The sequence below is a fragment of the Danio rerio genome, chromosome 4, assembly GCF_049306965.1.
Source record: "Danio rerio strain Tuebingen ecotype United States chromosome 4, GRCz12tu, whole genome shotgun sequence".
In the NCBI taxonomy this organism is placed as follows: domain Eukaryota; kingdom Metazoa; phylum Chordata; class Actinopteri; order Cypriniformes; family Danionidae; genus Danio; species Danio rerio.
In genome coordinates, this window is record NC_133179.1 from 24,082,879 (window position 1) to 24,096,261 (window position 13,383).

Genomic DNA, 13,383 nt, shown 5'->3' on the forward strand with positions numbered 1-13,383 from the left:
GCTACACACATGCACATGATTTGAGCAAAACAGAAAAAAAAAATTTGTAACACTTGTCACGTCTAGTGTATTGTGCCGTGTTCCATGTGTGTGTGTTTATGTCATGTGACCCCTTTGTTTTGTTTTCCACTGTGTGTTAATGATCATTAGTTCCACCTGTGTCACCCCTGTTTGTATTCTGTGTGATTGTGTCCTGTGTATTTATACCACCTGTATTGTCCGAGATTGAAGTGTCAACCACCATGTAAGTCCTGTGTGCCAAGTTTCTGTTGTAAGTGCGATTATGTAAATAAATACATGTGTTTTTGATCATCTCTGAGTCTCGATCGTCTGTGGTGCGACACAGACTGTGACAACTTGAAGGGGTGTAAGATGGTGTGAGAGGTTTATGGGAACTCTCATTAAGTGTCAGTCATGCAGTTACACACATTTACACTCACCTTTAAATGCATATGACATAACCAAAAACGTATAACATGTTTTGTCATGACATCTAGACATTTATCAACTTTATCAAGACAAGACAACATAACTTCTGTCATGAAGCCATTATAGTTGTCTCATGAATTGTATAACAGCATCATTAATATACTTCTTGACCTTAACTACAGTGGTACAATATCTATCATTAAAATATCATTCAATATTATTGGCACCATTAAAAAAAATTTGACAGAGTATTGACACTTAATGAGAAAGTGTAGTGACAAATTGAGTTTGTTTCACAGAAATCAGTGATAAAGACTTACATGACACATTTACAATGGCCTCAAAGTAATCCGATTTATGATGTTTTGTTGAGATCAAGTTGTTATGACAAAGAAACTGACAGCTGTAATGGATTTGGTTATGTCATAACAAAAACATATCAAACAATGTCAACTTTTCATTTAAAATGACATGATCGAGCGAATGACACTTAGGGCTCTATTTTGACGATCCATGTGCAGAGTGCATGGTTGGAAAAATCCGATTTGCACCATGGCGCATGGTCTTACAGGGTTGAGCTTATTCTCCTAATAAGTAATATGTGTTTTGAGAATAAACTAATCAGATTCTCTTCTCCTATTTCCTTTAAGAGCCACATCGAACCATGGTACATTTGCTATTTAGATGGCGGACTTTGAAAGTGTAAAAACTGAACGCTTTACTAGGGAGAAATTAGTTAAACAGAGCATCTGGCGAGAATGAGAGATGAACCTCCTCATTATTTACTTTCACTTTCACTCTCCTGAATAGGGAAATGTGTTGTACGCACAAACATCTATTAGCCTATCCATAATTAATTTTGTTTATTAAGCGCAAATATTTGTTTCAAAGCTATTTCTAAATTCATTTTTAATTTCCAGCAAACAAATAAATGAACATTAATAACGAAGAGTGGTCAAAAAACCATATCAAAATACACATGCTACAGTATGCCACATATTGTCTAAACCTGAGAAGTGGGCAAATCTAAGCTTATTTTTAATAAAACATATATAAAATATTAATATAATAATTGTGTTTTGTTTTGCTTTTTAAGCTGTAAAACCTTTTTTTTTTAATCACACTAAAGTTGGGTTAATTACTTTCAACAAAATTTTAATTATACTTTTAAACCAATGGTCGGGTATGTTTGACCCAACATTGGGTTACAACAACTCAGCATTTTTTAGAGTGCAGAGACAGATTTGCTTGTCTAACAGGCCAATCACACCATTGCACTTTCAGCTCTGAAAAAGCAAGGCACTTTTTTTGTTGCTAAGCAGTCATTGTATCATCAGTAATTGTGCTGGAGCATGTGACATTGGGCACTTTTTCCGCAAAGAGTTGACTTTTCAGCTGCAGGCGCACAGAACACTCCATCAAAAATGCGAAGAGCAGCATGTGATTAAAACGTGAGGTGCCTGGATGAACAAACAGTGTAACACTCACTGTCAATAGAAAACCATTTTAAAAAGGTTCCTCTCATAAAAAATATATTCTTTGTTATCAGGGCCTTAGGGTGGCATCATTTTGTTCATTATTATACATTTTATCTATAATTCTGATCAAATGTATATAGGGCCAGACAGAATCTGACTTTTTGCTACTTCTACACATATTTTTTCTTATTTTTGAGAATTATCTGTAGATTATGCGGAAGGATGTAGAGAGTATAGGAGCTAATAATAAATATAAAAATAAAAAATTAATTATAAAATTGTATTTAAGCATTATTATGCAAATCCAAATAGAATCGGTCGTTTAATAAAAATAAAAACAAATCAAAAACAGCAGTCTCCTATATATAATACATCTACAAAAACGGTAAATATTACTTTACAAATTGTATTTTTTGCATTTGCATATTAATTCATAATATTAGTGAAATTAATATAAAACATATACAGAAACGTATAAGAAAATAAATAACACACATAAGAAAATAAATAGTAATTGATTGATTCAATAATTTGCTGACCTTTTTTGCAAATTTCTGTTGGAATACATTTCTTGTGTGCCTAAATATAAGTAACTAATGCTCACTTTGTCACATGGACTGACAGAGTTTACCTGACTACACTTTCAAAGTGTAAAAAATAGTCATCACTAGTTATCATTACTCGAGTGAACTTATAACAGCCGTTCTTTTCATAAATATACACGAAGAGATGATGTGTTTAGCATCTGAGTAATGTACAACATCTGTAATCTAACATGTTTGCAATATTCCAGCCAGACCTTGTTGTTTTTCATGGAAAATAAATGCATTGGTTAAGTGCTTTCCAGCTCGTGCACTGGATGGATTTTTGGAGTGTATCGTGATCCCGAGCGCATCCGGGCAGATTGCAAGAGTCAGGCAGTGAGTTAATGCATATAAATGGGGTCTCTGCGTTTCAGACTCTGTTTCCTCCAAGAGTCATTGTCTCTGCTTCACTCTGTGTCGTCTGCATTGTAGCCCTGATGAGCCTCTTTTTCAGTAAAGGTGAGCAGAAAATGGAGGCTGTTAAATGCTCTCATAATCAGTGGACACTCAGCTCTGAGCCGCTTGCAGAACAAATTCAATTCCTGCTCTTGGAATTTGACTCGCTGTGGCTCCATCCGGACAAAATCCACCTCATTCTCCCAAAGGAGAGGAAATAAATCACATATAATGATGGTCGATGTAGAGCTCATGCAAGAGTGTGTGAGTCACTGGCAAAAAGCACCGAAATGTTTTCATAAAATGACATTTTACAGAAATTCATTTTTGGCAGTAAATTATTCAAATTTAATGAGGAAATCCAATTAAAGTTGTACTTTGTAATTATGATGTAATTTGCTGTCATGGCAGCAGTCATGGACTTTATAGGTCAAGGACTCTCAAAATTTTCTTTATACTTAAATACACTTCTGCCATAAGCATTTTTTCCTTATTAATTAAAATTAATTTCTCTTTCGACGTTGTTCTTGGAAAGTCAAAAAAAAGTCAGGGGGATGCATCTGACCTAAGATTATAATGAATGAAAAGCCTTATTAAACTAATGATTATCTTGCCAAGGAATACTTGTGAAGTAGTTTGGCAGTTTTTATTACTATTTTTGAATGTATTTGTATTTGTTTTACTCATGAAAAGTAACTAACATGCAGTCAATCCGTCAGTCAATCAATTTATAAAACATACTATTGTGCATCATGGTCATTAAGTCTTAAATTTCTGTATCAAATAATCAAAAATCATCATGTTGTGAGAGACCCCTGCTTAAACAGTGTAAATTGTCAACAGTTTTAACATGAAATAAGTACTTTACAAATTGTGTGTGTTAAACATATTTACACAATAAATGAAATTGTGTGGGCAACACAGTGGCTCAGTGGTTAGCACTGTCTCACAATAAGAAGGCCACTAGTTTCAGCCTCAGCTGGGCCATATGGAATTTCTGTGGAGTTTGCTTGTTCTCCCAGTGTTGGCATAGGTGCTCTCTCTGGTTTCCCCCACAGTTCAAAGACATGCATTATAGGTGAATTAACAAAATTTCCTGTAGTGTATGAGTGCGTGTTAATGAATGTGTGAGTGTATTGGTGTTTCCCATACTGGGTTGTGGCTGGAAAGGCTCAGTGGTTAGCACTGTCTCACAATAAGAAGGCCACTAGTTTCAGTCTCAGCTGGGCCATATGGAAATTCTGTAGAGTTTGCTTGTTCTCCCAGTGTTCGCATGGGTGCTCTGGTTTCTCCCACAGTTCAAAGACATGCATTATAGGTGAATTAACAAAATTGGCTGTAGTGTATGAGTGCGTGTTAATGAACGTGTGAGTGTATTGGTGTATCCCAGTACTGAGTTGTGGCTAGAAAGGCATCTGCTGCCTAAAACATATGCCAGAATAGTTGAAAGTTCATTCCTCTGTGTTGACCTCTGGAATAGAGACCAAATGAATGAAATTGTGCAAATAATAATATAAATGGGGGGTTAGAGAGAGAAGAGCGTTTCTACAGGTGGTTTTCCAAGCCCACTTCAATGTTTGCAGCACACCTATTTATTTATTTATTTATTTATTTATTTATTTATTTATTTATTTATTTATTATTTAGATGTGGAGTTATCGTAAGAACATGTCTGGTGCAAATGAGCAAACCAAACTGGTGAGGGAAATGAAAGGTTTCTGAAAGTGGTTTGTCAAGCCCACTCACCTGTGTGAGGCATACTCAGATTTGCATTCAATTTTGAGGTTGTCGTGTGGTGTGGTGGGGGAGAGAAGAATGAGTCCTGGTTACACAGACAAAACATTCCAGTCCATGTAACGCCCCAAATATTTACAAAATTGTCTCTGTTAAGTATTTAGTATTAAGCAATTAGTTTAACTGTGCAGGGCATTTTTGTAACTCTTATATGAATTTATATGTATATTATATGAATTTCCTGAACTTTTTGAAATAAATGAATTAGTTAATTAATTAATTCATTCATTCTTTTAGTTAATTCAATTAGTTTGTTCATTAGTTAATAGCATTCTCGCCACAAACTCCCAGTATTTTAATGACTCTGAGTATTTTCTTTAGTGTTCGATAAATGCTATTACTTTTCATCTAGTGTTTACAGCCCATGGCATATTCAGAGTCCTATTAAAAGTCATATCTTGACTGTGTTCATCAAACACATCATAATACATACCTGATTTATTTGTGACCCAAATGATGGTCTCCGTTGATATGTGACTGGCGTTTCCCACTGCGAGCGTTAGTGGTATTTGCCACTGGAAGCTGAAATAAAACAAAGATAGAAATACCAGATGAAACACTTCTGTCTGATCTCAGGGGTTTAAATGTCACATACTGTATGAAGCACATAATCTGACACATATGGACTCCCACCACTTAATGGGATTGTGGGATTTATTCATCCGATATCCTCAGTCTTGACACCGACGGGCAAAGTGACAAAATCTGAAACATCAGATGATTGTGAAGCTCAAAGAAATCCCAGCAGTGTCAGAGCTCAAAAACATCATATCTTATTCTTTCCCAGACTGCACTGCTTTCTTTCTCTCTCTCTCTCTCTCTCTCTCTCTCTCTCTCTCTCTCTCTCTCTCTCTCTCTCTCTCTCTCTCTCTCTCTCTGTCACACACACACTTTCACTAGTCACCTGATCGCTGTCATGTTTTGTGTCGCCGCCTCATTCTGACGTGGAATCATCTGTGTATTTGTGCTTTCATGTGTTTGTGTGTGTGTGTATGAACATCTCCAGGTATGAGTGCACATCCAGTAAAAGCCTATCTGACAGCTGTCACGCTGGACGGCCGGCCCGCTTTCAGCCTGTCAAAATGGCAGACACACAGGTGGACAAGGCCTGCTTTCTGCCAGAATAAATCACCTCAGACCGCAGCAATAATGTAATACTGTAACAATGGGAGAGCTAATGTGATCCTAAACCTCTATGCAAAGTAGTTCAATTAGCATTTTCCACTAAAAAAACCTTCCATTAGCTGAGATATTCTGATGGTTTCCACTATAAAAAACATTATAAACAATCACATTTTAACCAGTAAAAAGAGTCGATTTTGGGAAATGTTCCATTAGGTTGGATTTAACATGCAATAGAAGGCACATATTGCCAGTAGAGACATGAAAGAAACATTATAATTTCCATTAAAGCCCATTATAAACATTAAAACAATAAAATAAAAATGATCAGCAGGGATTTTTCAGTGCCTCATAAGAAATGATAGCGCCAACCATCACTTGATGGTGTTTTTCTATTCATAATCATGAAAATATGGTAATAAGTGGCTTTTAAATTGCATATCTCGTTATATTTCTAAAGTTAAAATGAGTACAAACCAAATCCTTTTCTGTTTGCCTTGGGTTAGCAAGCTAACAGCTTATTGTGCTTAGCATAGTGATGATTGCTTATGAAAGCTCTATTCATTAGCTACTGTAGAACAAAACATCACTTTTATCTTGAGGCAACAAAACACCTTGCTTTTGACAACATCTAGTCGTTGCAAAAGCCTAGCATTGTGGCAGTGAACTTTACAAAGTCTCGCACCACATTTCCTTCACAAAATGTCAAGATTTAGTCATCTGATATGAGAAGAGCAGCCTGGATTATATCCTGGCGTCACTCTCGGATGTGTGGATCATTAGGGATTTGTGTTGGAAAAATCACAGGAATGGACAAAATCCTTTACAAGCTGCTGGTGACTCACCTCAAATCTCTCATTAAGATTATATTCATCATATAATGTCTGTTAATTATGTCTGAATAAACCCCTTTCAAATAATGAAAGCTGTAATAAAAGAATGAACTTTTAATTTAAGCTGTAAACAGCAAACACAGGAGATACAGGAACCGAAAGTTTACATCACAGAGAAATCTATAGCTCAGTTAAAGACACATTACGCATAAAATGAAGCAATATGAAGCCCTGCTGGGAAATAGTATTTAACCGCATATGTTTGTAAGGGGACTATAGAGAGAGATTGTGAAGGAGACGAGCGCTGATAACAACACTTCTGAATTCCAGTGATAATAGAAGCATCTGTGTGTGTTCAGATGAAATACATTTACATAAAACCGCGTTCATCAGTAGGATTGAGCAAAATAAGAAAGCAGAAGAAAATTCAAGTTCTCCACAGGCTGGTAATTTGGTGGCTCGTGTTTATGTTCATTTATGGAAGCGTCTGTTATCAGCAGCGTTATTTACATCCCTCAGGGGCTTCGTGTTCTGGCCCAGAGCTTTAGATAAAACACAAATGAAGGTTTCGTTCTCTGTAGCAGATGGATAAATGCGTGTCAGATGAGACATGTGGGCATCATATTATGTTTATGGAAAGATGCAACGTTTGTTATCTCCACTTGTAGATATTGTTCGCGTGCTCTAAATAGAAAAAGTTTATATAAATTATAAGTAAAACGACACAACAAGGATGAATGTATTATAAAGCAATAATCTCCAAAAAACCTGGTTTACACTGATTTTATAACAGCTAAAGTGTTTTGTTAGGGACGACAGATGATCTTACAAAATTAAACAAAGCCAATAAAACATATTTTTGGCTCGTTACTTATGTGTCTGTCTTTATGATTTTCAAACATGGCACAACCAATCAGAATGAAAGATCAGAACTATCCTTTTTATACCAGTGATTATACAACAGTAAAGAAAAAAATATATATGTAATGTTTCTCTATATAGTAATGGTGAAACACAGCGATTCTCAACCACTAGTAGGCCTCAGCAATCCTGAAAAAATAACTCTCAATATTATACTATAATTTTTGGATTTCATTATTAATATGCTATATTAAAATGATCAATGAAATTCACTTTCACCTGTTCTTACATTAATTACTTCAATCTCTGTGCTAAAACAGCCTCATCGTGTCTGCAACTACACGCAAGTCTGTTCATTCACAAACTATGCGTGAAGTGAAAGTGAAAGTCTCTTTTTGTGTATTTTTGTGTGAACTATTTAATATAGCAGAATAGTTGTCCAAATGAATGTCTTATTATTGTTTTATAACGGACGCACGCCCATGCAGGAGGATCTAGCAAGGCAATTGTTTTTCTGACATAGAATGTAAGATAAACTTTCAAATGAGCTTCAGATGCGCTCTGGCGGAGCTGTTCACAGTTCCTGTCACATCTCCCAATAATATCCAGCTGCAAACTCAACTGCCATCGAATTGACGTGTTTCAACAGATTTAGAGTGTTTTACTGTATTTTACATTTGTCTGTATATTTATGAATAGTACATATTTAATAGTACATGTTCAGTCAGTCTATTTTAAAGCAGCTGCTGGTCTTTTGCAATGTCCCTGCTGACCTGTGGTTCTCTTTAAATCTGTGTGTGAGTGTGTGTTTTTTATGTAACATTATATATAATCAGGGCTTAACATTAACACCTGCTAACCTGCCAAATGCGGGTAGATTTCAGCTTTGGTGGGTTAGATAGTCACTCCCACTATAGCCACTTTGGCTGGTTGAAAATAATTTTTAAATTGTGGTTTTCTTAAAAGCAGGGTTCGAGTATAAGAATGACCCAACATGCGTGCAAATGGGATCTTAGAATCGTGAAACAACACAACTATCAAAAAAAAAAACGCGTTCCCGCGAGCAGAAGAAAGCAGATGAATACCAAATGAGAGCTGATGTGATGCGCGCGACTGTTTAAATCGCGTGCGCACTCCTGTTTCCTTGCTTGAAGCAACCATGCCTGGAACGATTATTTTTGTTTATATGGTTTAATTATAATTTTTTTTTACAACAACATTGCTTTGATATAAGATTAACTCTCCATTTATGTGTAGTTAACTGGTGATCTGAGAGATCTTTAGCCAGGACAGATTACTGTGCATATATTTGATACATGACAATAATTATTTTTAAAAGTCAATTGTAAAAGTTTTTCTTAGTTTTTTTTTTTTTTTTTTTTTTAAGAAAAAGTATAATATACTGCTATATTTAGCTTGTTTTGACACATTTAAAATTTGTGGGTAAGAAATAATTATTGTTTTGTGTGGTCAGAGATAATTTTAGTAAATCCTTAATTTTGAGTTCTGAAAAGTCATGTGAAATAAGAACTAATTCCAGTATAACAGCCATGACCCATTTGCTCATACGCGACACACAAAACGTGAAATAAATAAGAAGGCATGTGGACAAAACACAAAATCTAAATCAAGTAATATTAGCTTGTCAAAGTCATATTTATGCATATACAAATATTTTCCCAACATCAAAATTGTGGCTAGTGAAAATGCAGAGTGGCTAGTAACGTTGGAAAACTACTAGCCACTGTGGCTGGTGATGCTGAGTTAATGTCAAGCCCTGTATATATCTGTTATTAAAAACATGTTTATATGAGCATTTTAAACAAACATTTAAAAGAAAATTATTTAAGAGAGACTAGTGGGCCTTCAAAAATTGGAAAAAGGTTAAGAACCCCTGGTGCAACAGATCACAAATTTCTTGAGTCACGGATCAGACAATTTTTCGGATCAGCGAAAAAGGGAGGAGCTTCACACTGAATGCATTACTGCATTCACAGAAAACAAGCAGTCACAGAAAACACATTTAATTAATAACCTAAGAAGGCACTTTGGTCCCACAACAACCATTTTCTTCATCATTATATTTTACTAGGAAGCCAAAATACTTTCATACACGTGATTTGAATGACGCGGGAGGCGATCTCTCTGCAATTGTTATAAATGTTGGATTAAGTTAAAGTTATTAATCCGTGGGTCATATGCGTTGTGAACTGTGGGTAGTTATCTGTATGGATCCTTTATACCCCTGCTGTATATTCTTTGCTGCAACAATGTTCGAGTACTGTATGGTTGCTAAGGTGTTCCAATGAGTTGCTAGGGTGTTCTTGGTGGTTGATTGCAAGCATTTTTTCCTAATATTAAAAATTCAGGCAATTTGCAATAATGACTGAGTTGGTGCAGTGCCTGAGCCTTGAACTGCATATGAGCACTGTAAAAGAGTAACAGCTGTGGTCTGTCTACATTTAAAATTCACTGTGATTAAGCAGCATCCACTGTTTTTCTGCGTCTCTCTCTTTGCTCATGGGTTGTGAGCTCTCAGTCTCTCTGTGCGGCTGTGATAATATCTCAGACTCTCTTTAGGGAGCGCTGGCTTTTGCAGTCTATAATGAGTCACTGGGGGCTTTTGTGGCTCAACATGTGTGATTCTGCAGATCCTCCAACACTTTAATCCAATACCGGCTGCACTGAAGAGAGGAAAAGATACAAGTGTCTTCCTTCGAAACCTTCCCTGGATGTTGGACGCAGTGCGGAGCTTGAGCGGTTGTGTTCATTTGTGTTGTGTAGACTCGTGTTAGAGTTTCAGTCAATCATCGTGAAACCTTTGAGACATGAGAAACTGGACAAAAGAAGATGAGCATGTTCTGCTGCATGGCTATGGGATATGTTTGATATTGAGGAAAACTACAGTATTTACCCATAGAGAGCAAGTTGAAGCTAACCATCTGTGAAAACAGAGACTTCTGGAAAAACGAGGGAGTACTAGAGGCTTACAACTAAAGTTTCTGAAGGCTACAGCAGTCAAGTATGAGTAGGAAATGTAGAAGTTCTTGCTTTGAATGGCTTCAGCACATCCAAACACAGAACATCAATGCTAGTCTCTTGGTCAGCTCTTCTTCAGTCTCTTTCACAGTTCATTGATTATAGTGGTTTTCATAGCCATAACTTTTGGCCAAGGATTTTCTACAGATTTTCATTCTTCAAACCATGATAGATTCTCCTCAACATTTTACTGACTAATTAAACATGCTTTTATTACTGAAGTAAACTTTTGACTATTTCTCTGTCCACACAACGTGCTCCTCAGCATAGGTTATTCTTTTGATTCTTTCTACTGACTAAGGTTTGGTCACTGTTGGGATTTTAGCCCAAATTCTCTTAAATTTAGGCTGTTAAGATTAAGATTAGGCTATTCAGAACTGAACTGATGAGTAATTTCAGATGAGAGTCCTAGCATTGTCCTGTACTCATCTGCATTTGAAAAATTGAAAATATCTCATGCAAAGTAGGTGCATTTGCTAGAGTGACTGTAATATCGGTAATCTAGGAACCAGCATTAAACAAGGTAAGCACAATGGAGACAGCTGATTAGTATTGTGATTAGATTAGAGAAAATCACAGCCATTTCTGTTGAGCATGTGAACACAATGGCCAATCATAAGTGTTTTAAAAGCTCACTCGACATTATTTAAAAAGCAAGTGGGAATCATAAATACTTGTATATAAATGTTCATTAATCTTTTTGTGAACATGATTTGATTATAACTGCAGATCAGTAATAGGGCAATTATATAAAATAAAAAAATAAAAAAATAAATAAATAAATGAATGAATAAATAAATAAATAAATAAATAAATAAATAAATAAATAAATAAATAAATAAATGCAACATATATATGAACATACACATACAGAACCTTACAGTCTCCGCAGTGTTACCAATTTTAGAAAAACTACACACAGCATAAATCCTTATTTGGCTTCAAAACCAACACGCAACATATAGCCCAAAGTAACCTCTTATCTGTATCTTTAATATTCACCAGCACATGTAACCTCTGTTTGAAAGTAATTTCTTCAAGTTTAACATGGCTGCTTGTTCATGTTTTAGGTGGCTGAAAGAATAATTTGCTCCTTTGTTTTTTTTCGGGCTTCTCCTTTGTTTGTTTCACGATTCACTCTCGTTTGTCCATTTCTGAAAGGATCAGATGTCAGAAGCATTTCATTAATCATGTGCAAGTTATTATCATCAGCTCAAGAAGTTAATTATTTTAAATATAGAAGCGCATGAGAGCATTCTTGAGAAAGTGAAACCGCTCACCCCTTAGATGGCCTTGTAATTGACAACAGAGTACATGGTAGGTTCTGCTCTTCTTCTTAGTTTTGTGGCTGTTCATTAAGATGACGACAAGGTTTGTTTAGGCTCAGGTTGACTATGGCTTGTTATTATGTTTATATATTATTACGATGTAATGTCTCGGCTGTGTATTTAAAAATGGCGCTTTCTTTGTTATGATTTTTCTGGCTTGTGCACGAGCTAGTGACGTATCTCTGTAAACCAATAGAGCAAATTGCGCAACTTGTTCCACCTTTTGGTACGGTTTTGTTGTGGTAGGTACCTTTTGAAAGGGTATCCAAAAAGTGGTATGGTACAGTTCTCTTTTTGGTACCTTTTGAAAGTGGAAACAGCCATAAAAGGGTGTCAAACAATATTGTACCATACCACTCAGTGGAAACAGGCCATAAATGCTCCAATTGTTTTCTGTGCCCGTAACGATGCTTGAGACAAAATTCCATTCTTGTGAAGTAACATTAAAAAGTGTGTATGGAAAACATTGTCAATGCATTGTGATATTTAGTTGAACTTAATCGATGACATGATAATCGTAACCGCTTCAAACCCTGTAAACCAGGGGTCTCAAACTGCCAGCCTGCAGACCATTTGTACCCCCCCCCCATCCTTCCGCAACTGACATATAGTTTTGAATGAATATTATTGTTGTTGCGTCGCATATAGCCACTTGTGGTTTTGATCCCCCACCTAGTGGAGATTTAAAATACTGTTCTCTATGTTTGGGTTACATTTGGTGTCTCTCAGCGTGCGGTCGAAAGTAACGCACATGCAGATTTTTTTTCTGGGGTAGATTTAAATGTTGAATTATATGTACGCAAGTACTCTATTTTTACAAAAGCTATATTTTCAAAAATATTCAAGGATCATTTGATTATAATAATTTTTTTACCACCTGTATTTTGTTGTACAAACACTTCTTCATGGCTTACACGTTATGTTGGTGGTGTAAATATAATTATTTTGCTGATATTTGATTCAAATGGTCTCAGTAAATATATTCTTAATAGATGTTCCTAATATGTATATTAAGATTTGAAAAAAATGTAGATTAGTAAAATGTTACTGCTGTTTAAATTGAACACGTCAAAGTAACATGAATATATACATACTTTTTTACAAAAAGAATGATATTCAGAAGAACAATTGCCAGTAAAGTCAACAAAGTTACCCAAACACTGCTGTCTTTTAAACTTTTGGTTAAGCAACAATTAATTGGGACATAATTATGAAATTGTAGTATTTTCGTAGCAATTTAAACTACCCCTTCTATATGTACAACAAGAGACAAAAAGAAGTAGCTTTGATACTCAGGGCAAGAATGTCTAAGTGCATCAGTTACATTAGGTGGTCACTTTTTTGTTGTGCTTGAATGTTGTGCCCCCACCCCCCCCCCCCCCCCCCCGCCAATTTCCGTTTGAGGCCCCTGCTGTAAACACTGTAGGTTCACACTTCAAATGGAAACCCAGCTATTGTGAAGATATAATATTATAGGAATCAGCTGTGGAAAGAGCAACATTTATATGGCTAAAAGGAT

General features: G+C 35.8%; 1 protein-coding gene across 1 annotated transcript in view; it reads right to left on the reverse strand.

Annotated features, from left to right (window-relative positions):
* trhde.2 (thyrotropin releasing hormone degrading enzyme, tandem duplicate 2) overlaps nucleotides 1–13,383 on the reverse strand; it is a 211,446-nt gene that overhangs the window by 43,844 nt on the left and 154,219 nt on the right. The window contains exon 10 of the mRNA XM_685797.10: nucleotides 5,115–5,203. Within this exon, the coding sequence (XP_690889.3) occupies nucleotides 5,115–5,203 (89 nt within the window). The remainder of the gene's footprint in view (nucleotides 1–5,114; nucleotides 5,204–13,383) is intronic.